Source organism: Ailuropoda melanoleuca, unplaced genomic scaffold (genome assembly GCF_002007445.2).
Source record: "Ailuropoda melanoleuca isolate Jingjing unplaced genomic scaffold, ASM200744v2 unplaced-scaffold9846, whole genome shotgun sequence".
In the NCBI taxonomy this organism is placed as follows: Eukaryota; Metazoa; Chordata; class Mammalia; order Carnivora; family Ursidae; genus Ailuropoda; species Ailuropoda melanoleuca.
This window is the reverse complement of record NW_023255376.1, coordinates 201354-228528: the sequence shown is the minus strand read 5'-3', so window position 1 is coordinate 228528 and position 27175 is coordinate 201354. Positions and strand designations below refer to the sequence as shown.

Below are 27175 nucleotides of genomic sequence, written 5' to 3'. Positions count from 1 at the left end.
TTCAATCCATAGCACATGTTGTGACATTCTAGGGCTTTTACAACTAGCTCTAAGCTGCTTATTCTGTTTTATCTTTTATTGTTCCATGCCAGTGCACTCTGGGGCTCCAAGAACATCACAAATAGTTCTCAAAACACATATACTTCCATAGCACTAGGCCTTTGCTCGTGCCGCTGTTTATTCTCCTCAGACAGCTTTTCCACCCTGACAAATTACCACGTACCTCAAATGTCCAGGCCAAATGCCACCTGTATCGTCAAGTCTGCTTGGACTACTTCTTTGCACAATATCACTTTATACACACTTCTATCAAATTTTTATTGTTTGGTTTCAAATCATAGTTCTAACCAGATTCTAAGTGTGTGAACTTAATGCAACGCTTAACTTCTTTGTGCTTCAGCAACCACCTCTGTAAAGTGAAAATAATAGCACCTGTTTCATAGGGTTGATGTGGGGATTAATGATTTACTATGTGCAAAGTTCTCAGAGAAATGCCTGGCACATACTAAGCATCCTCTACATTATTTGCTAGTATTATTATTATATCATTTTAAGCGAAAACACGCAGGATAAAAACCTTTATTCAGAGACTGTAAATGTAGGGAAATGGCTCTGCTATGGTACTCTGGTGACTCTGCACTATGCCCATTGGCCACATAGGCAAGGCTCAACTGCAGTCTGCCCCAAGTCTTGGCAGAACATCCTGTGATCCTTCCGGAACGTGGGAAGATACAGTCTTGTGAGGAGTCGCCTCAAGGCTGTTTCTTATCTGTCTTTCTACCTTGTGGGAGGCTCCTTATCTTGTAGGAGGCTACCATGAGGCAGTTTCTCACCCTCCTCCCTGATTCCAATAAGGCATAAGGGCTTTCTACCTCCTTCCTCTTGGCTATAGATGCAGACTATAAAAGAGTCTAGCTACAGTCTAGAGTTGGCTCCTCAGCAACAGAGTGCCCCACTGCTCATGTCACCTGTCATCTGGTCCCTTTAGCTCACTGTTGTCCTGTGGGGCAAAGGGATATGAGGAGCTGACACCATGCTGATCTTGCTTATCCTGCCTGTGTAAGTAATAAACTTTATCCATTTGGGTTCACTATTTCCTTATTGGATGGATCTATGAAAGTCTGTGCTGCTGCTTATAGACTGCTTGATCTCTTGATAGTAAGCTCCTTGCGAGAAAGAGAAACTTCTCTATTTTGTTCAACCCTGTATACAAGTATCTTGCCTATAGGAAGTGTTCAGCAAGTATTTGTTGAATTAAAAAATATAGCAAACAGTGGCAAATATGTATTCAAGGATACATAGTCAAGGATATATATCAAACCCATTATAGTGGGATCCTTGTGGGGAGGGATGGAAAGTATGGAAAACAAAAGAGAAAATAAAAAATAATAAAATCAAATAAAGTAAAATAGAACAAGACAGGGGCATTATACTCATGAGGTTTAAAGAAAAATATACATGTCACCTAGGAGGAAAAAGCCCTCTAGCTCTCTTATTATTCTTTCATTAATTCATATGAGTATTTGATACCTTACAAGCTTGACCTTATGTTCTCAACTGTAATACAAGGAGAAAAGGCTAGATAAGCATCTTTTAAACCATGTTTCAAAGAGCCCCAGTTTTTCTCCTAGGAGCTGCCTCTTGGGTGATAGTACCCTTAAGGCAGTGGTACTTGTATGTGTTCTATATGTTGGGCTTTCTCATAGAATGGTTTGAAGAAAATGGTTGCCAGCTAAAAACAAAACAAAACAAAACAAAACAAACCTGCAAACTACTGACCTAGCTATAGCTCTAAAATGTACATCACGATGATTATAGTTATTAATACCATATTGAATATTGGGAATCTGCTAGGAGAGTAGATTTCAAGTGCTCTCAACACATACACACACACACACACACACACACACACACACACACACACCCCAGTAAGTATGTGAGGAGAGGATATGTTAATTAGATTGACTGCAGTAATCATTTCACTATGTATATGTGTATCAAATCATCATGTTGTATACTTTAAATACATACAATTTTTACTTAAAACATAAAATGCCTAATTATAGATTAAGGCCAGGGAAGCTTGGTAGCTACAAACTCAGGAGGGGAGCAGCAGGCAGAATTTAGGTAATGAAGCACTTTGGCTTGAGGTTAGAAGGAAAGAACGGAAGTTTTGCTGAAACATACATAATCATAGCTGATAATTTTGTTTAGGATAGTTGCTTTGATTTGAGACTCATGAATCCTGCTTTCTTATTTGGAGTCTGGGGAGGGTAATAGAAAGGGTGGTCCTTGTGAATCTTTAAACTCCAAGTCACTCCTTGTACTTAAACAGATTGTTCGTGCTACTATCTTCCTCAGCTTAAACAGAGGTCTTCTTAAAGTCTCTGCGTTGGATTGTTACACATAGACCAGGTCCAGCCCCCAAATAACAAATTTAGCCAGTCCTAAGGTGTAATTCCCCCCCCTTTTTAGTGTTTCTGATACTGGGATGCATCACACAATCAATGCGTACATTCAATGGGGGTAGCACACTTATTATTCCTTTGTTATAAAATGAATGGCAATTTGATGATGTCTTAGATGTGAGGAAATGCCATATTATCAACAGGAATAGTAAGCTTATAAATTTGAGCAAGAAATACTTGATATGTTGTCAAAAACCTCTTTAGTCTGAGTCTTATGAGGGGGGTTAAGCAATCATGGTGGATATCATCATTATATGCCTACAAGATAAAATTCAAGCTACAGATCAGGGATTGTTCTTCTTTTTTGAGAGTTGGCTTACCAGTACACCACTGTCCACAACTCTTCTTTATTCTTCTTATGCTCACAGCTTACTCAAATAGGCCAGGCTATTTCATGCCTGGATACCTCCCCATGTGCTTTACCTCTGCTGGGAATGCTCTTCTTGGAATGTTGCCCACTAGAAAAATCCTGTATACCCAGTGTTGATCCCTTTCTGCTTTATGACACCATATATGTCACACATATATGCCTCTAAGTATGTACTTACCATACTGAATTGCAATGATTTGTTACATGTCCACCTCCTCTACTATAAATTCCTTGAGGGTGATGACTGTATCTTATTTATGTTTGTATCCCTAGTACTTAGAACAGTGCCTGGTATGTAAAAGTACACACTAAGTATTTAAAAATTGAATATATGCACTATTCCTTATGTTCCATATATGAGTGAAACCATATAATAGCTGTCTTTCTCTGATTGACTTATTTCACTTAACATAATACCCTCCAGTTCCATTCATGTCAATGTAAATGGTAGATATAGCGCAGAGGACAATAGGGGAAGGGAGGGGAAACTGAAGGGGAAGAAATCAGAGAGGGAGACAAACCATATGAGACTCTTGACTCCAGGAAACAAACTGAGGGTTGCAGAAAGGGAGGTGGGTGGGGCGATGGGGTAACTCGGTCATGGTCAATAAGGAGGGCATGGAATGTGATGAGCATTGGGTGTTGTATGCGACTAATGAATCATTGAACATGATATCAAAAACTAATGATGATACGTTGGCTAACTGAATTTTAAAACATTGAATATATGAAGAAAAAGCAAGAGAAAAAGAATAGCATACATGTGGTGAAGTGCCGTAATATCAACAAATATTTCACGCAGCTTCCATTCCGTGCTGTCCATGCCTTATCCAAACCCTCTAAACTCTTGGTAGACTGTCAACACTGAGTTTAACTGTCAATAAGAAGCTGATTTCATTTATGTGAATTCTGTCTCCCCAGTCAATTAGAAGTCCATTAAAGGGAGGGATCAAGTCTTCTTCAGCACATACTTGTTGAGTTTTACATAAATTGTGTACTCCTACTCTGAGGGACAATTTAGTTTTCAAGAGTCTTCATTCAGGACACCTTCATTATTAATACTAGTAGCTCTTTACAGGAGAGAGATGGGAAGGCTCACAACAGTTATTTGCTTAGGGACCAGAATTTCTCCAGAGTCTATAGCAATCCTCAGTACTAGACATCAAAAATGTTATTTTACAGTTATTTAAAAGAGACGAATTGGGAGGTTACTGGTAAAACCCTGGGAGCTAATTACTTCAAGATCACTTGAAACCTTAACTCATTAGAGTTTGAAAAATCTCCTGAGGTACTTAAACTCACTATTCCCATTACGTTACTTGATTCAATTGAATGTCTTAGATTTTGCTAATAAGAGAAAACCTGAAGTTCATGCAAAAGAGAGATTCCATTTATCATTTGCTTAAGGAAAAAAGATTAAGCATCTCTAGTACTCCATACTGTAGAGTGTTGTAAGAGAGGGAGGGGGAAAGATAGGTGCACAGCGACTCATCTCAGGAAAAGAATTCTCCACATCAGAATTACTAGCATATGCTGCCAAAACAGGTTATATCCCAACTTCTTGGTTAGGCCCAGACTTTTCAACAGGATCATTTGGAGTCTCAAATAAGCAGAAGTAAGGGGATCTCATTGATCTCATTGGTATTGCTATTGTTATTACATAGAAATTGTGTCATTCCAATAAGGGAGCCAAGATAACATTTTAGATGTCTTTTTAGAGTTTTAAATCAGAAGTTCGGATCCAAAAATTAAGAAAAAAAATCCCTTTTCAAATGGCACAATGTAAGCTGAGTCCTTAAAAGAAATACAGATACAAGAGATAAGAGAGATTCAGGGAAGGGCAGTTTTCATAGGACTAGAAATAGTGTATTATGTCCTATGATTCTACTATGTTTATTTGTAAATCTTATCCACATGTGTAAATTTAGTTTACTTTGTACGTGTTAACTGATTTTAAACAGTCAATCCCATTATTCCCTTAGTACCTAAAACATAGCAACCACTATTTTTAAAGAGTTTACTGCCTTGCCTACGGTATTATGTATACAACAGTCATTGTAGTCATAATGGTAATAGGGAAGATGGAGAGGCTCACCACTAGATCTTCACAACATGCAGTTGAAGAGTCTTTTCTCGAAAATCCTAGGAACATATCCTCCGTTCCCACCTGCTGTTTGAATATTATCTCATACCTGAAGAAAAAAGTCAATGATACAAAGACTCAAAAGAAAGAGCAATTTTCTGTCCCAGAGCAAAACAAAAAACAAAACAACAAAAAAAACCCCTAGAAACTTATGAGGACATGCTATTACAAAAAATAAAAAGACTAAATAAAGTGCTGACAGTTTCTTCTGGCACGTAGCAGAACATAAAGGAACAGAAGTCTAGAAAATTCAGTTAAAAATACCTAACACTAGTAAGGAGGGCACGTATTGCATGGTGCACTGGGTGTTATACGCAACTAATGAAGCATCAAACTTTACATCGGAATCTGGGGATGTTCTGTATGGTGATTAACATAATATAATAAAATTTAAAAAAATTAAAAAAAAAAGAAATAAAGCTACTTGATACAAAAAAAATACCTAACACTAATATATATATATCTAACACCATAAAGCAAGATTTCTATTGTATCTACTTCTTTTCGAAAAATTAAACTTAATTGTTTTAGACCTATACAAATAAAATGGATTGAGGGAACTTCTAATGAGATCAAAAGTTGAAGGGAAAAAAAGGTCTTTTTTCCTGGAAAACGATGGCTCAGAAAAATAGTAGGGCCATAACCCAGAGTGTGATGGATAGATAGAAATCCTCATCTGCTAAATTTAAGCCACAGAGTAGAGTTAGAAAATCCAGGTTTAGTTCTGTTTCTGTCATTAATTGTGTACCCTTGGTCAAATCACAAACTCATGGGGTTCTCTGCTTCCAGATTTGTACAATTTATGGGAGAGGGGTAGGTTTGAACTCAGTGATGTCTACAATATTTTTTTTTCCAGGTCTAGAAGTCTACAGTAGAAACACTGGCAATGAAGTCAGCACAACTACATTGTAGTATATAGAATCTAGGCCTACAGAATTCTTACTACTATGAAAGATTTTCCTGGTATTTCACCTCACACACGACAATTCACAAGTCTTTCTTTGCCTCCAAATTTGGCTCCCTAGGGATAGAGTGGTTTACAGAAAGAAGCACCCAGCCATTATGTACCCTATCTTTTTAGATGGAATGAAGTAAGCAAACATTTACAAATGATCTTTCCCATTTAATTCTCCCCTAATGAAGAAATGGTAAATCTCTGGATAGAAAGTCTAAAGGACTACCTTAAACTTCTGACCGCTTGCAAATAGGAATGTCCAAGAATGAAAAAGGGATTTCTCTGAGTTTGAACAGGACTAATAATAAGTAGCTACTTGATATGGGGCACTTTTTTCTTAATAGACTATAACATTTACCTGATATTTACAAAGGTGAAGCCAGGTTAAAGCAAAACAGAAAGGTATCGATCCATGTGCCCATGACTCCCAAATGGATTTGCTCTAGCTGTTGCTCTTCCCCATCTCCAGATGCAATTTTCCAACTGTCTACTATATACATTTGTCTGGATGTCCCACAGGCACCTCAGAGTCCACATACCCCAAACCAAACTCACTGCTTTCCCTCTACCTTCATTCCCAATCACAGTTAATGGCCTCACTATTCACCTGCTCACCACAGTTCGTACCGTCAGCATCATTTCTGAGGCTTTCCTCTCATTCATCATATCTAATCAAGTAACATATATTCCTTTAAGAATCTCTCACATAAAGGCTCTCATACCTCTTCCCAAGGCCAGTGACTTAGCTCAGGTCCTTATTACTTTTTATTTGGCCACTTGTGATACTTTTTTTGTGTGAGCTGCCTATCCCCTTTCCCCCCTCAATTTCCTTTTTACCCACTGGGACATTTTGAAATGTACTTGCATAAGATAGAAAATAAAGATTTAAAAAATCTTATAAGGTAAGTTTCTTCATATCCTGACTGGAATTCTCATTCATTTAAAACTTTCATGGATGTTCTTTCTCCAGAACATAAAGCATCAGGATGAGAAGTGAAAATTTACTCAAATTTGGAACTTGCCACATTTGGATGTTTGACATTCATTAGATAGTATGACGAATGAGTGGCTTACTTCTTACCTTTCATATGGATGTGTGGGCACTGTATAAACATAACCTGAGATTTACTCTCTTCATTTTTAAGGTACACACAGAAATGTTTTAAAATCCCCTTTGATCTTTTTTATGAGGTTTATGGGGTTTTTTGACATTGTTTATTTGAAAGCTGGATACATTTTTCCAGTTAATTATCAGCAATCTCCCGCTGGTTCTATTTTCAGAACCAACATAAAGGATAGAAACATAGGGTTGTTTAAAAAAAAAATTGGACACAATTTTATGGTCAGAATTAGATAAGTTGTCAGATCACTCACCATAGAAGTCTTAAAGAATTTATAAAGTACATTATAATTTAGTAAGTACTGCCTTGGTTTTTCAAGCTATTCTAAATATTCAATCAAGATTTTGTTTTAGAATACATATATTTAAAGCTTAGTATATTTAACCATTAATTTCAATTATGAATGTGAACACACTTTCAATTCCTTGAAACTGTGGGCGACTTATTTTATCAGAGTGAAGGGCTATTCATGATAATAATCCTAAATTTCATATTTACAATTCATATTCATAATTCCTATTGAAAAAGCTACAAAGTGAGGCTTCAAGCCTGCTTGCAAAATATATTAAACATAATCCTAAAATAACTAGTAAATAGGTCCAGGTAATAATAGATAATTGGGGAGAGAACACAGCCTTTTATCACAATTGTGGAGCATTGAGTAATTAAAAGCAGGTCTTTGACACATAAACATGGTATAATAATTTAGCTTGTATGAATGCTTGTAACTTAATGGGTTGTTTTCTTTCCCAGTGTTAGTTCCACATTAAACAACTAGCCAGCATTAAATATAAATTTGTGATGGAAATAACTGTATTTTTCAGGTTTTGTTTTGTAATAACTGAAAGGAAGGTGTTATGTTTCATTATTTGTTCTGCTCCAGAAGGAAAAAAAAATCAATTACACATGCCTTCTGCACGTCACTGTGGTTTTCTTTTTTATGTGGTAGAAGTTACTTTACGAATCTTGTCAAAAATAGAATGGTATCAGATGACACATCTACCTTAAGCCCCAAACACATTCTTGGCATCAACTGACTTACTCTGGTGTTTCTCTAACATCCCACATGTCCTCATGCTCTGCTCCCTCTGGAACCTCTTCTGGATTCCAGATATCCTCACTGCTTTCATCACTGCTTTGAGGGATGGCTGTGGAGAAAGGGAAGATAAAGCTGAGGCTGTTGTCTGTTCTTCACGCTCAGTTTGGGATCTTCGAAGTAAAACATTTTCTATTTGTAATCACTAGCTTGTGTTTTGGTCCAAACGAGCTAAATTAGTAAAAACGTAGAAGTTTTTAATCAATCCACAAGCAATACATTGTAAAATTGTAATAACAGTTGTAGAAAATTTGGAAACAACATATAAGCAAAAAGAAGAAAACAAAATCATCTGTAATCCAACTATCCAGAGATAATCAGTGATAGCATTCTGGTCTATATCTTTCCAGCCTCTGTGTGTGTGTGTACATATATAACATATAATATTTACTCCGTATATGAAAGAACATTTCATATGAAACATATTATATGTAACATATATGTGCAAAGAAATATTACACATTTTTTCCCAGAAACATCAATAGGATCATATGTAAAACATTTATGTAAAAGAACCAATCAAACATACAATCACTCTGATTTGGGAAGCCAATGTCTTATCTTGCTTTGTGAATTACTATCTAAAAGCTCTTTGATAGGGGGGCCTGGGTGGCTCAGTTGCTAGGTGTCTGCCTTCAGCTGGGGTCATGATCCCAGGTTCCTGGGATCAAGCCCCACATTGGGCTCCCTGCTCAGGGGGAAGCCTGCTTCTCTCTCTCCCACTCCCTTTGCTTGTGTTCCCTCTCTTGCTGTCTCTCTCTCTGTCAAAAAGATAAATAAAATCTTTAAAATAAATAAATAAAAGCTTTTTGATAACTTTGCCATGAAAACATGACATAACTCTTAAAAAATATCAGTTAAAGAAACTGAAAACAGTGGATACAATGATCATTTTTAAATTTTTTAAAAAGATTTTATTTATTTGACAGAGAGAGATTGAGAGACAGAGCACAAGCAGGGGGAGCAGCAGGCAGAGGCAGAGGGAGAAGCAGACACCCCAGTGAGCAAGGAGCCCAAAGCAGGGCTCTATCACAGGACCCTAAGATCATGATCTGAGGTGAAGGCAGACGCTTAAGCCACTGATCCACCCAGGTGCCCCAATAATCATTTTTTTAATCCAGTATTCTCCTCATGTAGTTGTGAGCCTCAGAGAAATCTCTATCACTTGTCCTTTATGTAGGACTGAGCATGTACCCAGCCGGGTTTCTACATGTCATTTTTAAATATTTAAAAGCAAATGAAGCATGAAAAGCCCAGCTTACATTTGTTCCAATATTAGATGCAGAGCATTATTGCTCGTTCTCCTTTTAAGCATCCCCAGAAATGTACCTGATTACCAGGTTTTCAATACTGCCAACTCTTTTGTAATTATCTGCTTCTGTCTAGCATGGGCTTTGTAAAGCCTAATTGCAGATTTATATAAAATAGTTTGCACATGACTCATTGTTCTCAGAATTTAGAGGATATTAGCCATACACTATCAGAAATTCAGGCAGCATAGAAACCCATCAAAATTGAACTAGCCTTCCAACATCTCTTGAATAAGGCAGAGAGACTCTTGAGTATGTAGAGTATAATAACTGAAATTTTAAAATCATCCCCTCAGATCTCATTTCAGCCATTGTTTTAAACATTTTTTTTCCAGATAAAATCTTTAACAATTAGCTAAATTGATGAAAGAACTTCACTTCCTTTCCCTGTCCACCCTCTGGTAACTGTCATCATGACAAAATTAGAGTCTTCTCTATTTTTGAAGATGTGTCAAACGTTCAACTCTGTGAAAATGTATAGGCCAAAATGCTGGGAAAACATTCCCCCCCCAATATTTATTCTAGTTTCTTGGACCTGTGACTATATACATCGCCGCATGGGCTTTAATTTATAAGCATTTTGATGTAAGATAAAATTGTGTAGTTATTTGTTTTATTGTGTTCTCCAAAGACTATTAGTTCGATGGGGGCAGAGACCTTTCTGTTCTGATCTTCATCATAGCTCCAGAGATGCTTGCATTACCTGGTACATAACAGGCTCTCAATAAATATTTGTTGAATGAATTAATGAATTTTGTGAAATTGCCAGAATATAGCAGGGTAGAAAGTGAAGAAACTAAGCATCTTGGTAACTAGACCTTAAATAACAAAAAAGTTATTTAACCACATATGAGTTTCTTGGTTTTACATCTCAGGAAATACACCAAAAAAATGAATGTGAATAATTCCAGGCAAATTAATTTCCATTAATATAAAAATGACTTACCTATAACAGTAGGGTAAAAACAGCATCTTTATATGTAAATGGCTGCTCATCATTTCCACAATTATTTGAGTTCCTCTTTGACAAATCCTAATGTTAGTATTATTCTCCTTATAATTTTGCTCCCAAAGAAAAGATTATATTGATCTACATGCCTTGTTAAATTACTTACCTTGGAGCTCTTCTGTTGTTGGTGGTCCAATACTCCCAGGACCCATGGCTCCAAGAACAGATGAACAATTTGGCTGGGAGAAAAGAAAAAAAATCCAACATTCTGTAATTATTACTTGTGTAACTTATATGACCAGTAATACTTTAAATTTGATAGGCTTTCCATCTAAAATTTCATAGAGCTTCTCATTTAATTAATCATCATTGTTATACAACAGAGAGACAGATGCCAAGTATTATTTAGGATGTTTTTTCCTTTTCCTTTCAAAAGGTATTTAGTTCAATAGACCTTAAGGCAGAACTGATCTTTGATCAGACTAAATCCCCAGTTCCAGACCAGTGAATTGTGTATCCCCGCAGATAGGGGAATGAACTGCATTCATCTCTTTGAAGGTCAGAACCAAATATTACTATAGGAGCATTGACACTTTTGGGTTTTGGCAGTGTCTCGTCAGAGTTAGGTGGAGGATGGAAAAGGATGGGAAAGTTTTATAGAAACAAAAATAAACCACTAAATAGGGTCTTAAGTATTTGGATATCAAAGGACTCATTCGAAACTCCTGATAACCAATTTTACTTCTTTCCTCTGTGGGCCTAAAATACTTCCTTGTCATACCACCTCATGACACTGAATTAATGGATTTAAACAGCAACCCCAAATTAATAGTGTCAAATACATGCCAAACCACTTCATTCATCATGCAAGCTCATTTTGCCATCCTCTGTGCAAGCAAACACACCCCCACAGGACTGCCCCTCTACCCACCAGTACAAGAACAATTTTCCTTTTTTCAACTAAGTATAATACATATTACACCATCAGAATAGTGGCAAACACCTCATTGGTCCCTCTCTTTTGATATCTCAAGAAAATCCCAATATTTTCCTAAACGTTCTTGCTGACACAAGACTCTGAAACTCCAATTTACTCCCTAGCTGGCAGTCAAAACATTCTTCTCTCCCTGGATGCTGGCACACTAGCACATCTAACTCTCTTTTCTCAGGCCCCTGCCCGGATCTCGCAAGACTTCAGGCATGTACAAGAGTTATGATGTCCTGTTTGGGCAAGAGGAATAGTGTCTGTCCTTGAAAGCTGGTGGAAAAGCTCACCTGTGTCTTTATTATGCTAAACTATTCCAACAGCTATAAATCAGAAATTAATCTGTAACATCTCAACGGTGTCTAAGACAGGAACCATTCCTTTCCAAAAGTTGCTTCAAAAGTGCTATGTCTGAGGTTAAGGTGTTACAGACATTTTTATGTGAAAATCCCAAGATGGTATTCTGTATGTTTTTTTTTTCTTTTTAATCACTAAGGTCATATAAACCTGTAGTGCTTTTCTGAAGTTATTAATCACTAGAATACTAGTAGTCAATCAGGGCAAAGCATTTCTTGGAACATGAGGGCCTCTTGTTTTGTTGAGTGACTCCTTCCACGGAAAATTAAAATCCAGGGAAAGAAGGCGCGCCTGGGTGGCTCAGTCGTTAAGCGTCTGCCTTCGGCTCAGGGCGTGATCCCGGCGTTCTGGGATCGAGCCTCACGTCAGGCTCCTCCACTGGGAGCCTGCTTCTTCCTCTCCCACTCCCCCTGCTTGTGTTCCCTCTCTCGCTGGCTGTCTCTATCTCTGTCAAATAAATAAATAAGGCCTTTAAAAAAAAATCCAGGGAAAGAAAAGCTTGAACATTTCTGACAAAAATTGGTATGCTCTCCATGCACGGTGATGATTGGGTCAGCACATCACAACAGAAGGGCAGTCTCAGTTTATTAACTTAACGAAAAACAAAAATTTCAAGTGGAATGACGAACCAGGATGATAAAAAACATTAAAAACCATCTTGCAAATGTTTTCTATGAGAGTATCATTTCAGCCTTTACCATGGATCCACATCCAATTATCTGAGAAATTTATCATTGCAATTCATGCCACTTTGCAATAGGTAAGAGAGTTAGAACAACTTTGTTACAGTGTCTGTGGAGTGGCAATCCTTATTTCCCACAGGTCTTAAGATCCCCTTGTGAGTTTAAAAAAACACTCTCTTCCCAATCTCCCAGAATCTTAGCAATTCATGATGGGGATGGTGTAAATAAGCCAACGTGTATGGAAAAGTTCTAATGCTGTTTTCGGCGAGAGTATTTTCAAAAACACATCACTCCTGTAATCATTCCACAGTTCCCAAGATTAATACATGTTAAAAAATGAAAAGCCGTTTCTCTCCTGGAAAATTTAAGAGTTCATTAGAAACATTAATTATTCTCCCACTGTTCTGATACTCCAATTCTATATCCTCTAATGATATCTGTACTGCAGTGTCTGAATGACCAATTACCTCAAAATTGCTTATAACCCAGATATACAGAATCATACATTATTACAGTAATTTTCCTCTATGAATTGTACAATTTGGTAAAATGATCCTCGTCTCTCTATTCTCATAATCACTCATCTTTCTCCTAGAATCACCTCTAGATGCAAATAAACATCTCCATACGTAAATGCCACAGAGAACAGGCTTTGTAACCAGGGTAAATCTTTTATCTCTGAATCTGTCCCAGTTACAAGGTCCACTTCCCTTTCTTCAAGATTGCTGTTTCTCAAATATTTAATATGCTTTTTGTATAGGACATAACCCTATCCTTCCTGGGATGTATCCTTCTATTTCACCTTAATGTAGCAAAAATGAACTTGCTTTCCCAATTTCATTGATACCTTGCTCCTAAATTGTTCTTCCAGTGTCCTGTGTGTTGTATATATTCAATGCTATTATTAATGTCCTGATTTTTGTTTGGCATCTACTAACTTTTCCCTGACTAACATTTCTTGGATCTTGGCTCCAAGCTGATTCAGTTTCCATCTAAAAATTTTATTTCCATTGCACGTCTTCCTTGATTTTGTGCCTTCCACCTAAACTCTTCCTGGAGGGTGGAAGTTCCATCCAGTGTTGATCTGAGCCACTGAATATGCTGCCTATTCAGATTACATTTGTTTTTCCTCACAATGGCAGAAAAGAATCTTGGGGGAGGAGAAAACTGATATGCATGCTCACTGGAGATGGTTTATTCACAGCAAATTGGTCATAATAACAACTTCAGTGAGATAATGTAAAGCAAATTGGCATCTTCTGCTATTGTGTGAGGTTTCCGCCCCAAAATTGTTTGCCTTCATGTAGGCAATCTGACAGCCGAGGTTTGCTGATACCCAAGGAGCAGGAGAATGGAGAGCAGGGGGTTACGTAGAAGTATTCTGATTATTCTGGGAATACCGGCCGTGACTGAAGGTCAGTTCAACGGAACTCTCCTACCCAAAATGAACCCCATCTTGCTGCTGCAAGCCTCCCTGGGGTTACCTGCCCTGATCCCAAATGGTGTCCAAAAATTAGATTCCACAGCTCTGCGTGAGCATGTATCCGGAAGTCAATTTTAGTAAACTAAAGGTAGTTCGTCCCATTATCTGGCTCAAATTATTCTCTGTTCTGTTTTCATGTGTAGACAAATTTTTAAAAATTAAGGGAACTGGATGGGGGGGCCCAATTAACACTGTCTAGTGGAAATTATTTGTTTTGTAGAAATACTGTCTAGGCTTAAAAATCCAAGCTACCACTCTCTCCAATGGTTGTCAAGCGTTCTTTGGCCATAAATATAAATGGCAAACATTTTGAAATGTGGCTATTGCTACCATAGTTACAGAACTATTTTCCTATTCAGTGTTCAGGTAGTTCAGAAAAAAATATAATTATATTTGCTAGAAATGTACTAGAGGTGATACTCTCATGCATAATGAGTCCTGCAACCTCCTATTGGATGACACAGCCCTGCTCCCACAGCAAGGTTGGAACGAGTTGTTCAAATACAGTTTAACAACTTAGCATGAATAGAACTAATTCATCTGTAAGTATGCGACCACCTGTCCAGGCTCAGAATCATCCTCTTCTTCAGGATAAAGTAGCTTAGAGAGGGCTCGCAGAGCTGGAACTGAAGAAACGGTTTCAATTTCCATATTTTCATATTCTAGGTTTTCAGTTTCCATATTTTCTGTTTCTGCATTTTCGGATTCCATATTTTCAGAATCCATGTTCTGCGGAAGAAGATATTCAGAAAGAGATATTTTGGTTTTCTGTTTCATTGAAGACCGAAAATTAAATATTTAATCAGCTCTTGATGATGCCTAGCATTATACTGCCATCTGAGAATTCTAGTGTGTTGGTTCGTTGGCTTTAGTGAAAAGTTCACACAAAATAAATGAACTGTTTTTATGGTTATAATAGTGACACTATATGTGTCATAATGGAAATTTAGGAAATAACACATTAAAAACATAAATAAGAAAAGATTGCCATGACCTATAATCCTACCAGCCTTAGAATAATCCTTCGCAGTCACATTTAGGGTAGGAATTCAGGGTCTTTAAACATCTTGGAAGTGTCACGGACTTTAATAATAACCTGCATAAAGCCTATTGCTAATGATTTGGGCATAAATATAATAGGAATTTTTTCTACATCTCTGCTAATATTTTTTAAACATGATTTTATAAAATTAACTTACAGGAAATACTTCTTTAGTGCTGTTATTAAATGATCTACTAAAATTTCTGCATTGTGCCTAGAACAGTAACACAAAGGGATTCTCAAATGTGTGTTCATATAAAATCACCTGTCAAAATCAATCTGCGTGCAGATGGTGTCTTACAAACCTTCTGTTTTATTATGTTTTACTATTATTTTGGCTTTCTTTTTTAAATGGAAAACGGATCTTAATGCTTATTGGAGATGTCAAGGGTATGAAACAAATGTGAAATTGTCTTGTACGTCTCGTGTAGAGGCAGTACATCATAGTGGTTTGGAGTAAGGTCTCCGGAGTCACGCTGCCTAGATAGTATCTATCATTTACTTCCCAGAACTGTGACGTTGGGCACATCATTTAAACTCTATACACCCCATCTTCCTTACCTGTAAAATAGGAATAATAATAGTGCTACCTCATAGGGTTCTTACAAGGATTAAGTAGCTTCATACACGTCAAAGAGCTTAGAACTGTACCTTGCACATAGTAAGCACTCAACATATGTTAGCTATTATTGGTCCTTCAAAAATTTAATTTTGCTGGGCATGAGTATCACTTTTAATAATGATGTCAAATAAGTTAATGATAAAACTCATTACATTGAAAACTCATTAAATTGGGAAAGGTGAAATAAGTGGTGATAAAACAATTTTCTCTCACAGTATGGTCTGGTAGTCTGCTACGGAAATAAATAATTGACACATATTAAATTAAACAAAGAGGCTCTTGTTTATATTTCAAAAGTTCTAGTTGATTATGTGTTCATTAAATATTTACTGAACTTTTTACTGACACATTTTCTATCTTTGACAACAAAAGGGGAAATGGATCCAGGTCACAGATGCAGCGATATGAACAGTATTTTGAGTTGAGATTTCACAAACAATGAGGCTTTTGTAAAACAAATATAGCAGAAATTGTTTTATTATTCCAGCATCTCCCCCCTTGCAAAATTGTTGTGATGGCCTTATTATGCAATGTAGATGAAAGAGTTTGCTAAAATATGAAAAGCTGTATAAAATTATCACTACTATTTGGCACATACATAGGGCCTGCACACACAGATCCTTGATGATGAAGGTTGTGAGAGCTTAATGTTGGGCTGGTGAGAGGGGAATAAACTGGAACCAGTAAAGCTAACCCAGCAGAAAGGTATTCAGAAGTCCCAAATACAGTGTCTGAGGTAGCAATCATATATTTTTATTTGCTTGGCAGGGACATGGCAGCAATTTTTGGGATATAAGCAGTGTTTCAGGGCAGAAAGATTGAATAATCCTGGTTACAGGGAGGTCTGTTTAGGTGGAGTAGAACCCTGGTTCATAGGTGGGGGTAGAGGAGGCAGGGTCTGACTCTTGAGGATTACTGGGGAGTTGGCAGCTAGATGAAGGTTCAGAATAGGGCAGGGCTCAACATCACAGCTGGAAAAGAAAACTAGGTACCGAATCAAAGCCTTTCTCATGTTACTCTGGGCAGCTACGTTATAAGTGGGGCTATCATTCAGTGGGTATAGTGGATTTAGGGAAAGTAGATTTATTCTAAATCCCTACCATTTGGGAAGTAGCTCTGGCCTGGTTCTCAGCTGGTGCAAGGCAGGGCAGTGTGAGCAGTGGGAAGCCATCCTTGTAAGCTGAGAGTCTCAAAAACCCGAGCTGGCATATGGTCAGCAGTTTATGAATACTGAATGAAGCATGATTAAATTCACACGAATATTGTATTTCAAAGTAGTCACCTTGGAAGGTTATACGCTGATGTAAATTGTGCTATCAGTGTTCAAAATATTTTGGAATTGCCTTCATATGTATCACCAAGAAAATAGGTATCATTATGGTATCACTCAGTTTGATTATACAACAGATTTGTCTCCAAGTGATTTCTAGATGCATCTAGATATCACATCTACTTTCAAAATATGAAGATTTGCTACTTTGAGGAGATTCAAAAGAATGTGCTACAGGCCTTAAGGCAATTCTAAAAGAGTATTTTCAAAGGTAAATTGAGCAATAACAACAGTAAGTGCATAGACTCCCAAAGTGACTGCTTTAAAGAGGTTGCCCCTTCTTGGGATGTGTGTTTGAGTATATAACAAATCATTCACAATAGTTTATAGTAACACTCTATATATCTGAAGCACATTAGGAATTAGACTTCTTAAGTTCCAAATTAGGCTGGCATAAAATGGCATAGATTCATAAGTAGCTAAATGGGCATAGAGATGTCATAATGAAATTGGCACTTGAGCAAAAATAGTTTTTACCATACCAACCGTAATAAGAACCTGCAAACACAAAATAGGAAATCAAGACATGCTTGTTGATATAATATTTTGAGCAATAAATGAATCACCAGTACTTTGTGAATAACTAATTAAATAGTTCAAAGGATCAAGAGAAAAACAGTGATATGAATTTTTGGAAAAAAATAAATTTAATGGAAATGCAGATTCTACCACCTTTTTTAGAAGTCTAACAAACTAAGAATAATTTATTAAGCTTTATTGAAAACATTTACTTGACAGAAACATTAATTGGACAAACTAAAGCAAGATGCCTCTTTAGAAACTGTGCCCTGTTATTTATTTGTAGGGCTATCTTTCACCTGTAAATTTGACGTATATTAGGTTCATCTTAAGCCTGGCAACAAAGGTCCTTTAAGATATCACCCCAACCTAATTTTCTGCCACTTCCTATTTATTCTCCTACATGCAATCTGTGTTCTGTTAGAAACTGAACTGCTTATTAAACATACTCTATGGGGCGCCTGGGTGGCTCAGTTGGTTAAAGGTCCAGGTCTTGATTTTGGCTCAGGATTTTGGCCTTGGAATTCTTTCTCCCTCTTCCTCTGCCCCTCCCCCCTCTAAAAAGTAAAATCTTAAAAAAATACCCTATAATCTGCCTTTGTACCTTAGAATGTGTTCTTCCTTTTGCCTACTCAGTGTAGTGTAGTGACAAAAAAAAAAAATTCTAGAGTGACACTGCCTGAATCTGGTATTGCCACTTAAATAGGCCAAGAATAAATTGAAATTAAAGAAAATTTAAGTAGTAATTTCATTAAAAGCAAAATGTATTGCTAAATCGATTTGAGATTTGGTTCTTAGAAAATAAATTTTCTAGGCCCTTTGTTTTTATTTCTCTCACTCTCCTTTGGTGGGTGAATTCCAAAGGCAGCATTTTCTGGATAGTGCCTATGATTTGCCCACATTAACTTGAGCCCTTAGGGCCTTCATACATAAAGGTGTGATTGGGGGAATCAGTCACAAAGAGCTAAAGAGACAGACACTTCAGAAACAGCTCATTACAGAAACACAGAAACCAGTTAAGGACTAAACAAGCTCAACCAGGATGTCTCCAGACCCAGGGCACTGAAGCAGTATCAGTAACCAGAGATTAAGTCAGACTCTGGTTGTGAGGGTTGGGGTCATGCCTTATTTCATTTGCCTCCATCCACAGTGTCAGTAGGGATGGCTCTTTGACTTGAACTAATTGGAGAAAAATCTAGGTGAAATTAGTGAAAACCCTGAATTACAGACTATTCAAAAGGAAAATTTTATTAATTCAAGTATATATAGTAAATAAAACCAGGGTGATAAGGAATCACAACATAGTACCCTTTGGGAAATTGTTTAATAGGTAAAAACACACCCCCATGTAAAGCACTGTTTACAGCTGAATGATTTCAAAGTATTCAAAATCCATTTACTCTCTTAAATAAATCTGGCATTTCTTCAACTTTATTTACATAATTCTTATTTAGCAATTCCTGTATTAAAATTCCTCTGAAAACACAAAAGTAAACATCATCTCTGCCCATGTCTGAATTAAATTACAGTATACTGGCTAATTTTTTTTTTTTTACATTTTTGACAGCTATACACACCAATGATTATTAAAAACAATTCATTTTTGACTTTGTCTTTATATACCAAGAATGATTTCCTTTTTTAGGTCTCAGACTTTCACTGCTATAAAATGTACCAAATCATAAGTAACTATGAGGACTTAACAGGGTTTTCTTACAAATTTAAAATATATTTAATAGAAGATGATTTTTGGAAGTACCTGGAATATTTCATAAATTACCTTCGTTTGATTTAATATTCCCTCTATTATTCTTTATTTTGGACAAACTTAATACACTTCGCAGTAATTTTTGTGTCTTTCATTCTCACACTCCACCACTATCTAAAAAGGAGCTGAGACAGCAAATTTTCCTTCAGTACTTTGAAATTTTCTCCCTAAGTCAACAGGCCTGTTTAATTTCTTTGGGAAATAGTCTCTGTTCTGAATCCTTGTCACAAACAGGAAGCTCTTAGGAGAAGTCACCCCTAACTCTCTGGTCAAATTCTGTTCTCTCCCCATACGCAGATTTTATTTTTTGACACTGTTTCTTACCTCTTGACAGGTATAGTCCCACGACATATAATACTCACTCTCCGATCAACTCTCGGTGAGTAGCAGCCTCGGTAAGGTAAGTACGAGTAGTCTTTGCACACGGGACTTTAGCCCCCTCGAGTACAGTCTGACTGCTTCTCAGTCCTCAACGGATCTGACCAACGACCGTTGGAACCCTCAGGCTACGTACGGTGTTCACGTTCTCGTACACGCGGCATTGTCCACGTAGAAAGCGGAGCGGGCCATTTTTTTCAGTTTGAACAGCGTTATACCCCTTAAAAAATATATCCCAACCAAGGTACTCTGGGTAAATCATGCCTGTACATGTAAAACATGAACTTGGAGCACCCAGATCTACCTATAAGGACACAATTTTCACTCTCAAATTAGCGTTAAAACCATAAGTGTGTGTGAGTTGACAAAAGCATTGGGAAGCCTTCATGTGTTCATTTTGGCCTTCAGATGGTCGAACAGCACCTATTCCCCTGTATGGCAAAACTGTCCCATTTTTCACTAACAGCTTGACTAGACTGAGTTTTGTTAAAGCTGCTTCCAACTTCTAGTGTCTAGGGCAGGGGAACTTAGGGAAAAGGTCTGTACTATTTGCGACTTGTGGCTTTTTTGGGTATCTTTCAGAGTCGTAAGTACTCTAGAGTTCTCCTTAGTTTTCCCGATAGCCGGGGCATTTGAGGACCCTTTCTTTCCCCTTCCTAAAGTTCAGGTTTCCTCACCTGGGTCAGTTTTCGGGTCGCTGGCTCGGCTCCGAAAATAGACAGTTGAGAGCTCTGCGTCTCGCTGTTGCCTAGGTAACAGTTTTGTTGCCCCCTCCACCCACCACCTCCGGGTTCCCGCTTGACTTTCCTGGCCAATCACAGTAGAGTTTCCTTTGAAACCGCACCAGAACCAACCAATCCGAGCGCGCGCCAGTCAGGGTCAATGGCCGCCCTCTCAAGTTAACTAGGTGGACCCCAGTTAAGCGTCTGCCTCAGTTAGCGTCACTCCAGCAGCAACCTGCCCTCTGTAGAGGCCGTTTTTTTTTTTTCCTGCTCAGATTAGGCCCAGGCCCGCCTCTCCGGCCGCAGGACAGTCTCGGAGGTCCTACCCATTTACTTTGGGTCCCCGGCGGCGAGCGGCGGCGGCAGGCACCAAGGTAAGTTTGCTGGGTTTTCGTTTGTTCCAGTCCTCAGCAGGCTCGCTCTTCATTACGTTTTTCCCACACGTGAATTCCAAACCATACAACTCCTCCGGTGAATCCGGGGCAGCCTGGGTAAAGGGTAGGCTCGGTGGCCCCGGGGGTTGAGGTTTTGCTGCAATTCTGCACGCGCTCCCCACGCCCCCTCCCTGCCCCGCGACAGAGACACGTGTTGCGGTTCTGTCCCGGCTCAGCGTGTGTGTGTGTGTGTGTGTGTGTGTGTGTGTGTATGTGTGTATGTGTATACCCGCGCACGCAGGTAAGGCGGTGTCGCGCTTCTTTTCTCAGCCCAGCTTGTGTTTGTGAGGAGGGGCGTGTAGGGTGGGATCGCGCTTTTCCTCAGCTCAGCGTGTGTGTGTGTGTGTGTGTGTGTGTGTGTGTTGGGATCGTGCTTCTTTTCTCGACTCAGCGTGTGTGTGTATGGGTGCGCGCGCGCGAGGGGCGTGTTTGTGTGTAAGGTGGGATCGCGCTTCTTTTCCTCGACTCAGCGTTTGTGTGTGTGTAGGGTGGGATCTCACTTCTCTTCGTCTGCTGTGGGCAAGACTTCTGTGCCTGAACCCCGGGGGGGAGCATCCCTGGGGCCGCCAGAGCTACAGTCCCACTCCCAGTAACATAGAGGACCCGGTGCCCTGCTTTTCCCGCCTTGGAGTGGAGAAACGCAGATGCTCCGCCCGCTTGCCACTGCTTGGCAATCTGAGTGTCTTCACTTCACGTAGAGGTACAGTTGTGACACTGGTTCCCCCTGAATTCCATGGTTTGGTTTTAAACAAAAGGGAAAAAAGGGGGATGGCTTAGTAAACATTTGGAGTTTTCGGAACTGATTAGTTGTGTTGGATAGTGGAGCCCATAATTCATTATTTGAATGTTGTAAGCAAAGAGAGATAGGATGGCTTTAATGGATGGTTACTTTTGGTTATCCAGGGATTGGAATTCGATTAATGAGTTAACTAAATTGCTTTCCTTCTTTTGGCGATCACGTTTTTCTAGCTTCCACCTTATCTGGTGACGGGACGGTGAAGCTTGAGTAATTTGTCCATTCTACTTGTTATTACCACAGCAAACAAAAGAAATATTTAAGTTATTGGCTAAAAGTAAAGTTACTGGCTTTTGGGCCAAATTAATTTTACCACAATGCCCCTTATGACTATAGATGATTAGAGTTTAAGTTTCTTTTTTTTTTTTTAAAGATTTTATTTATTTATTCGACAGAGATAGAGACAGCCAGCGAGAGAGGGAACACAAGCAGGGGTAGTGGGAGAGGAAGAAGCAGGCTCATAGCAGAAGAGCCTGATGTGGGGCTCGATCCCATAACGCCGGGATCACGCCCTGAGCCGAAGGCAGACGCTTGAGCTTGACCGCTGTGCCACCCAGGCGCCCCTAGAGTTTAAGTTTCTTAAATTTTGTTATTTCTCTAGAAATTTGTGGAACGTAAGTTCTATATATATGCTCTTTCTTGATTGTTTTTTTGTTACTATTCTGCCTCGTGCATTATTCTAAGTCAGAAATGCCTAGCTAGTACTTTTCAGACCTTTCTGCTGTGACCACAGTAAAAAATAAATTTTACGTTGTGGCCAAGTATATCCATATACATATACAATATATAATTGACAGCCATTTCACAAAAACAGTACTTACTACATGCTGTTCACTGTGATAGTCTCCATTATATATATATTCATATATATAATATATAATATATTAATATATTTATTATTATTTATTTATATATTAATATATTATACATATAAATATATTTTATTATATTTATATATCATAAATATATTATAAATATATTTATTGTATTATATTATATAAAATAGATAATATACAATATATACTATTATAAAATAAATATAATATGATATATATTTAATGTAGACCACAACTCATTAATGAATTCTCACTCACAGTTTGAAAAACACTGGCCTTCCATCTTTGGTTTTCAAACTTGTATGTGTTGAGGAATCACATAGGATGTTTGTCACTTTGGTGGAGAAAGAAAATTTTTCTCTGTCCCTCAAGATTCTTCTATCTGGACTAAGACTTAAATTGACATGAGACAGATTAAGAGGAGAAAAAATCAAATTTAATTTTGTACATAAGGGGAATCTACAGACGTGAAATTACAGACAGGCAAAATGAGGTATATAAGTCATCCTGAACTAAGGAGAAAAGGGGGTCTGGGTTTTCAAAGGGAAGCAACACAACTCACAAAAAGATGAAAAAGAGTAAATGTTTGGTAAACAAAGGTTTGCTGGGCCATTTAGAAACTGTAGGACATAGAGAGGACTTTAATCAAACAGGCTTTGCTAGGTTCCTTCCTGTCTACTATACCTAGTTCATATTATAATGTTATCTGTGGTGCTAGCTCTCTTGCTGGAGCGGGTTCTTTATCTAAAATCTTTTAGGCAGCTTTGAGAGGGGGAGGTCAGTTTCTTCCTGTCTTTGGACTTTGTTTTCATCTCAGCATAATCTTTATGCCAAAGTGGCTCATCTTGGGGCAGCCTGCCCTTGGCCCCTAAATTGCAAATACAGATTTCCCTGGCTTCAGGAACTGGTTCTGTGTGTCTTGGGTGGGGAAGGTGGTTCGTATAATGTATTTGAAGTGCTTGGTACAGTGCCAGATGTACAAATATTCAATAAATAATAGTTTACCTCTTGGGAAACAAATGCTATTTATCTTTGGGAATTCAATTGCCTCTTCAGGGTTTGGCCTGCCCCTAGCAAGGTGAAATCCAGTGCCTAGCACTGTTTTCCCCAGGGTTTAGGAGGTAGGAAGGTAGGGGATGAGCCCTGGATCTGAGATGAATCTTAGAGTACTTGACTTCCATGGAGAATTTTGTAAATACAGAAACTTAGAGATAGAAGAACACAAACATTACAGCATTTCAGTGATTAGCCCAGGATCACATTGTCAGTAAATGGATCTCAGAAGTCACTTAATAAAGTCTAATATTCTTGATAGCAGGTCAGATCTAGAGGCAGAAGTTGAAACAGGAAGAGAGCTTCTCTGACTTGCAGAGGCTACAGAATTTATGGCTTTTGACTACTGACTTGGCTTTAATGAAATGAAACTTGAGAGATCTAAAGAGTAAAAAATACACCTAAAAGTTTTTGTGTGTTATAGCTATGAAAAAGGGATTTAGTTTACCTAATTCTTCTATAGTATATAGAACAATTTGTTAAGCCAGCATTAAAAGAAATTAAATAAAAAAGATTTTATTTATTTATTTGAGAGAGAGAGAGTGAATGAATGAGAGAACATGTGCAGGAAGAGGGGTAGGGGGAGAAGGAGAAGCAGACTCCCTACTGAACAGGAAGCCTGCCTACTCAGACTTGAAACCAGGACTCCAGGATGATGACCTGAGCCAAAGGAGGGCAGATGCTTAACTGACTGAGCCACCCAGGTGCCCCATATGTACCCATATTTTTAAATTATTGTAATCCTTGCTTATATAAGTTTTGTTCCTTTTATTTAATACTGTTTTGGGAATTTTTTCTATGTGGTTGATAGGTTTCAAATTTTTATTAGTAATAGCATCCTAATGTTCCATAGAGTGAGATGGCCATAATTTACTCAGCCTAACTAACTAATCCAACAACAGAAAATTTATTTCCAGTAATTCTGCATTATCAATAACACTGTAAAGTTTGAGTTATTTAAAATCATTTATATAACTTTTACCTTCCATGAAACTCAAGAGGAATCCTAATGGGAAGGCCAAGGATCTGGACCTGAGATGCTAGTTTTTGGCCCCGGTTAGATGTATGAAGTTACCCATCTAGGTTTCTGTTGCTAGAGCAGCAGTGATCAACCATGATATCTATTGTACATATGAATTAGACTGAATGTATTTTTTGAGTAATAAGTATAGACATTTTCAAATGATTTACTTTAAAAGCTATATGAATCATAGCAGATTCAAGCAGATACAAGCGCCATAATAACACTCATGCTGATTAGCTTTCTTTATGAATATCTTTTCCAAAGATTATATGAGTGTGTATTCATTTGTAATTAAAAATTTTTTTATAAAGGAGCCAATTAAGTTGACTGGGAGAATAAAAGCTATAATTGGCCTTTATTAGGACATCTCCCTTTTCAAGCGCACATATTGTTTTATTTTCTGTCATTCTAAAACATTAACTAGTCCTTCTTTTTAAAATTATAAAGTATTTCAAACAAAAGTACAGAGACTGTTCTACACCATCATCCATGTACCTACCAAAGATTTAACGGTTGTTAATATTTTGCCATATTTTCTATAGGTATTGTTTTTAAAGAACTAAAGCATTACATAGCTAATTCTTTGTACCCCTTCCCAGTCTCATTTTTTTCCCATCACAGAGATGATTGTTCTTCTGAAGTTGTTTTGTATTTTTCTAATCTGTGTTAAGTGTGTTCAAATATAGATGACCATAAATGATTTGTAATCTATTCTTTTTTTTAAAAGATTTTATTTATTTATTTATTTATTTATTTATTTATTTATTTATTTATTTATTAGAGAAAGAGAGAGAGAGAGCACCAGCAAGGGGAGAGGGAGCGGAAGTGGGAGGGAGAGGGAGAGAGAGAAGCAGGCTCCCTGCTGAGCAGAGACCCTCCAACATGGGACTCTATCCCAGGACCCTGAGATCATGACCTGAGCTGAAGGCAGATGCTTAACTCACTGAGCCACCCAGATGCCCCTGTTTTGTAATCTGTTCTTTTGAATGCTCTTTAACATTTCCATCAACAATGTTCCATACGTGTCTTTTCAAGTACTTCTGCAACTTTTTTGGGTCACCATTGTTTTTGAGATTTATCCAAATTGCTAAATACAGATAAAGTTTGCTATCTTTTATTGCTGTATTCCATTATGTAACTATGTCACTTTAAAAAAATCTCCATTCCCCTATTGTTTTGGATGTTTAGGTTGTTTCGAGTATACAAATATTCATATAAGCCATACAAATCCTGTATGGTTCTAATATGAAGTTCCTAGAATAGGCAAGCTTATAGAGATAGAAAATAAAATAGAGGTTACCAGGGGCTGCGGGAGTGGGAAATGGGGAGTTATTTTTCAGGGCCAAACTCTGGCATTGAGAAGGTTTTTTAAATGGATAGTGGTGATAGTTGAACAACATTGTGAACATACTTAATGCCACTGAACTGTATGCTTAAAATGGTTAAAATGGTAAATTTTACATTATGTGTATTTTACCACAATCAAAAATGACAAACCTAAGAATTATGCTTATTTTTCAAAGGAATATACTTGATTGCCTTGTTTCTTGTGGAGTGAAGCACAGAGATAAGTGAGTTTTATTTTTAAAAACAAACTTTAATTAAGTTATATTAACCAGATCTGCGTTTCTTTGTAAAATGATAGTTTTTGAAATTTTTAAATGACTGCTCTTACTTGCACGTTTGTATAAGGTTTTTATGCATACTGTGCTTCAGAAGTGTCTGGGTTTTTCTTGTTTGTTTTTTGCTCCACTTCTCCAGTGTTTTGGGGAGATGGATATGCCTTTGAGGCTTTTTTTTTTTACATTTGAATGTCATTCCTTTGTTTCTTTGACTAGTTCTTTCAAGTGTTTTACTCTGTTCTCTTTCTCCTCCCTCCTACCCATAACCCTGTTCTTCCCCCAACCTCCCACCCCACTGGGTGCTCTGCCCTCTTGGGTCCCTCTGCCCAGATGCCCAATTTCCCAATATCCTTGCCTTCTCTTTGGATCTCTGCCTTCCATGCCTGCCCTCTCATGAGTCCCCCTCGGGCACACACACACCCTGCTCACTCTTGAGTCCTTCTCAATGCTTCCAAGATTCTTCCTCTCTGGAGTCCTTCTGCCCACCCTCCCCTTTGGTCCCACCCCTGGTGTCTTCCCTTTTCCAATTTCGTAACTGCTATAGGCATTCACTGAGAATTGAGACCTGTTTCATGGCAATTTACAGTCTTCCACCATGTCACACTTTATTTTTTTTTAAAGATTTTATTTATTTATTTGACAGAGACAGCCAGCGAGAGAGGGAACACAAGCAGGGGGAGTGGGAGAGGAAGAAGCAGGCTCCTAGCAGAGGAGCCTGATGTGGGGCTCATCCCAGAATGCTGGGATCACGCCCTGAGCCGAAGGCAGACGCTTAACGACTGCGCCACCCAGGTGCCCCCATGTCACACTTTAAATACTTGGCAAGTTGGTCTTAATTTTGGGATTAAAAAAAAAACAAAGCTTTTTCTAGCTCTTAAAATAAGATTCTGACCTTATAGCTTTGATATGTTATTGGATGAAGGGGGAGAAAAGCACTTAATGTGAAAGATAATTGGTAAGTTAAACTACTTATGATGTTTAATATGAACTCACAGCTAATATACCATTTTCAGTAGCCCTGTATTTTATTGTGGCATAAAATAAAACGATCATCGTTACAAGTTTGATCCCTTCCCATTTCCCTAAAAATGGATGGGCTAATTTCACCT

General features: G+C 37.9%; 1 protein-coding gene and 1 long non-coding RNA gene across 3 annotated transcripts in view; one reads left to right on the top strand and one right to left on the bottom strand.

The window, feature by feature from the left end:
* Positions 1-20595, bottom strand: part of DNAAF6 (dynein axonemal assembly factor 6) — a 34774-nt gene extending 14179 nt beyond the window's left edge. Inside the window, exons 1-5 of one of the 2 annotated variants that reach the window (XM_002929609.4) lie at positions 20257-20595; positions 14479-14649; positions 10579-10651; positions 8100-8205; positions 4934-5030 (exon numbers count right to left, since the gene is read on the bottom strand). In XM_002929609.4, the coding sequence (XP_002929655.2) occupies positions 4934-5030; positions 8100-8205; positions 10579-10651; positions 14479-14646 (444 nt within the window). In that variant the 5' untranslated portion in view covers positions 14647-14649; positions 20257-20595. Of the gene's footprint in view, positions 1-4933; positions 5031-8099; positions 8206-10578; positions 10652-14478; positions 14650-19525; positions 19763-20256 lie in introns of those variants that run through there. The other variant, XM_034653577.1, reaches the window with a different exon arrangement.
* LOC117800973 lies at positions 906-26017 on the top strand. The gene is made up of 4 exons (XR_004623242.1): positions 906-1059; positions 19536-19601; positions 20577-20675; positions 25968-26017. It is a non-coding gene; the product is annotated as an uncharacterized LOC117800973 (long non-coding RNA).
* The last annotated feature ends 1158 nt before the right edge of the window (positions 26018-27175 follow it).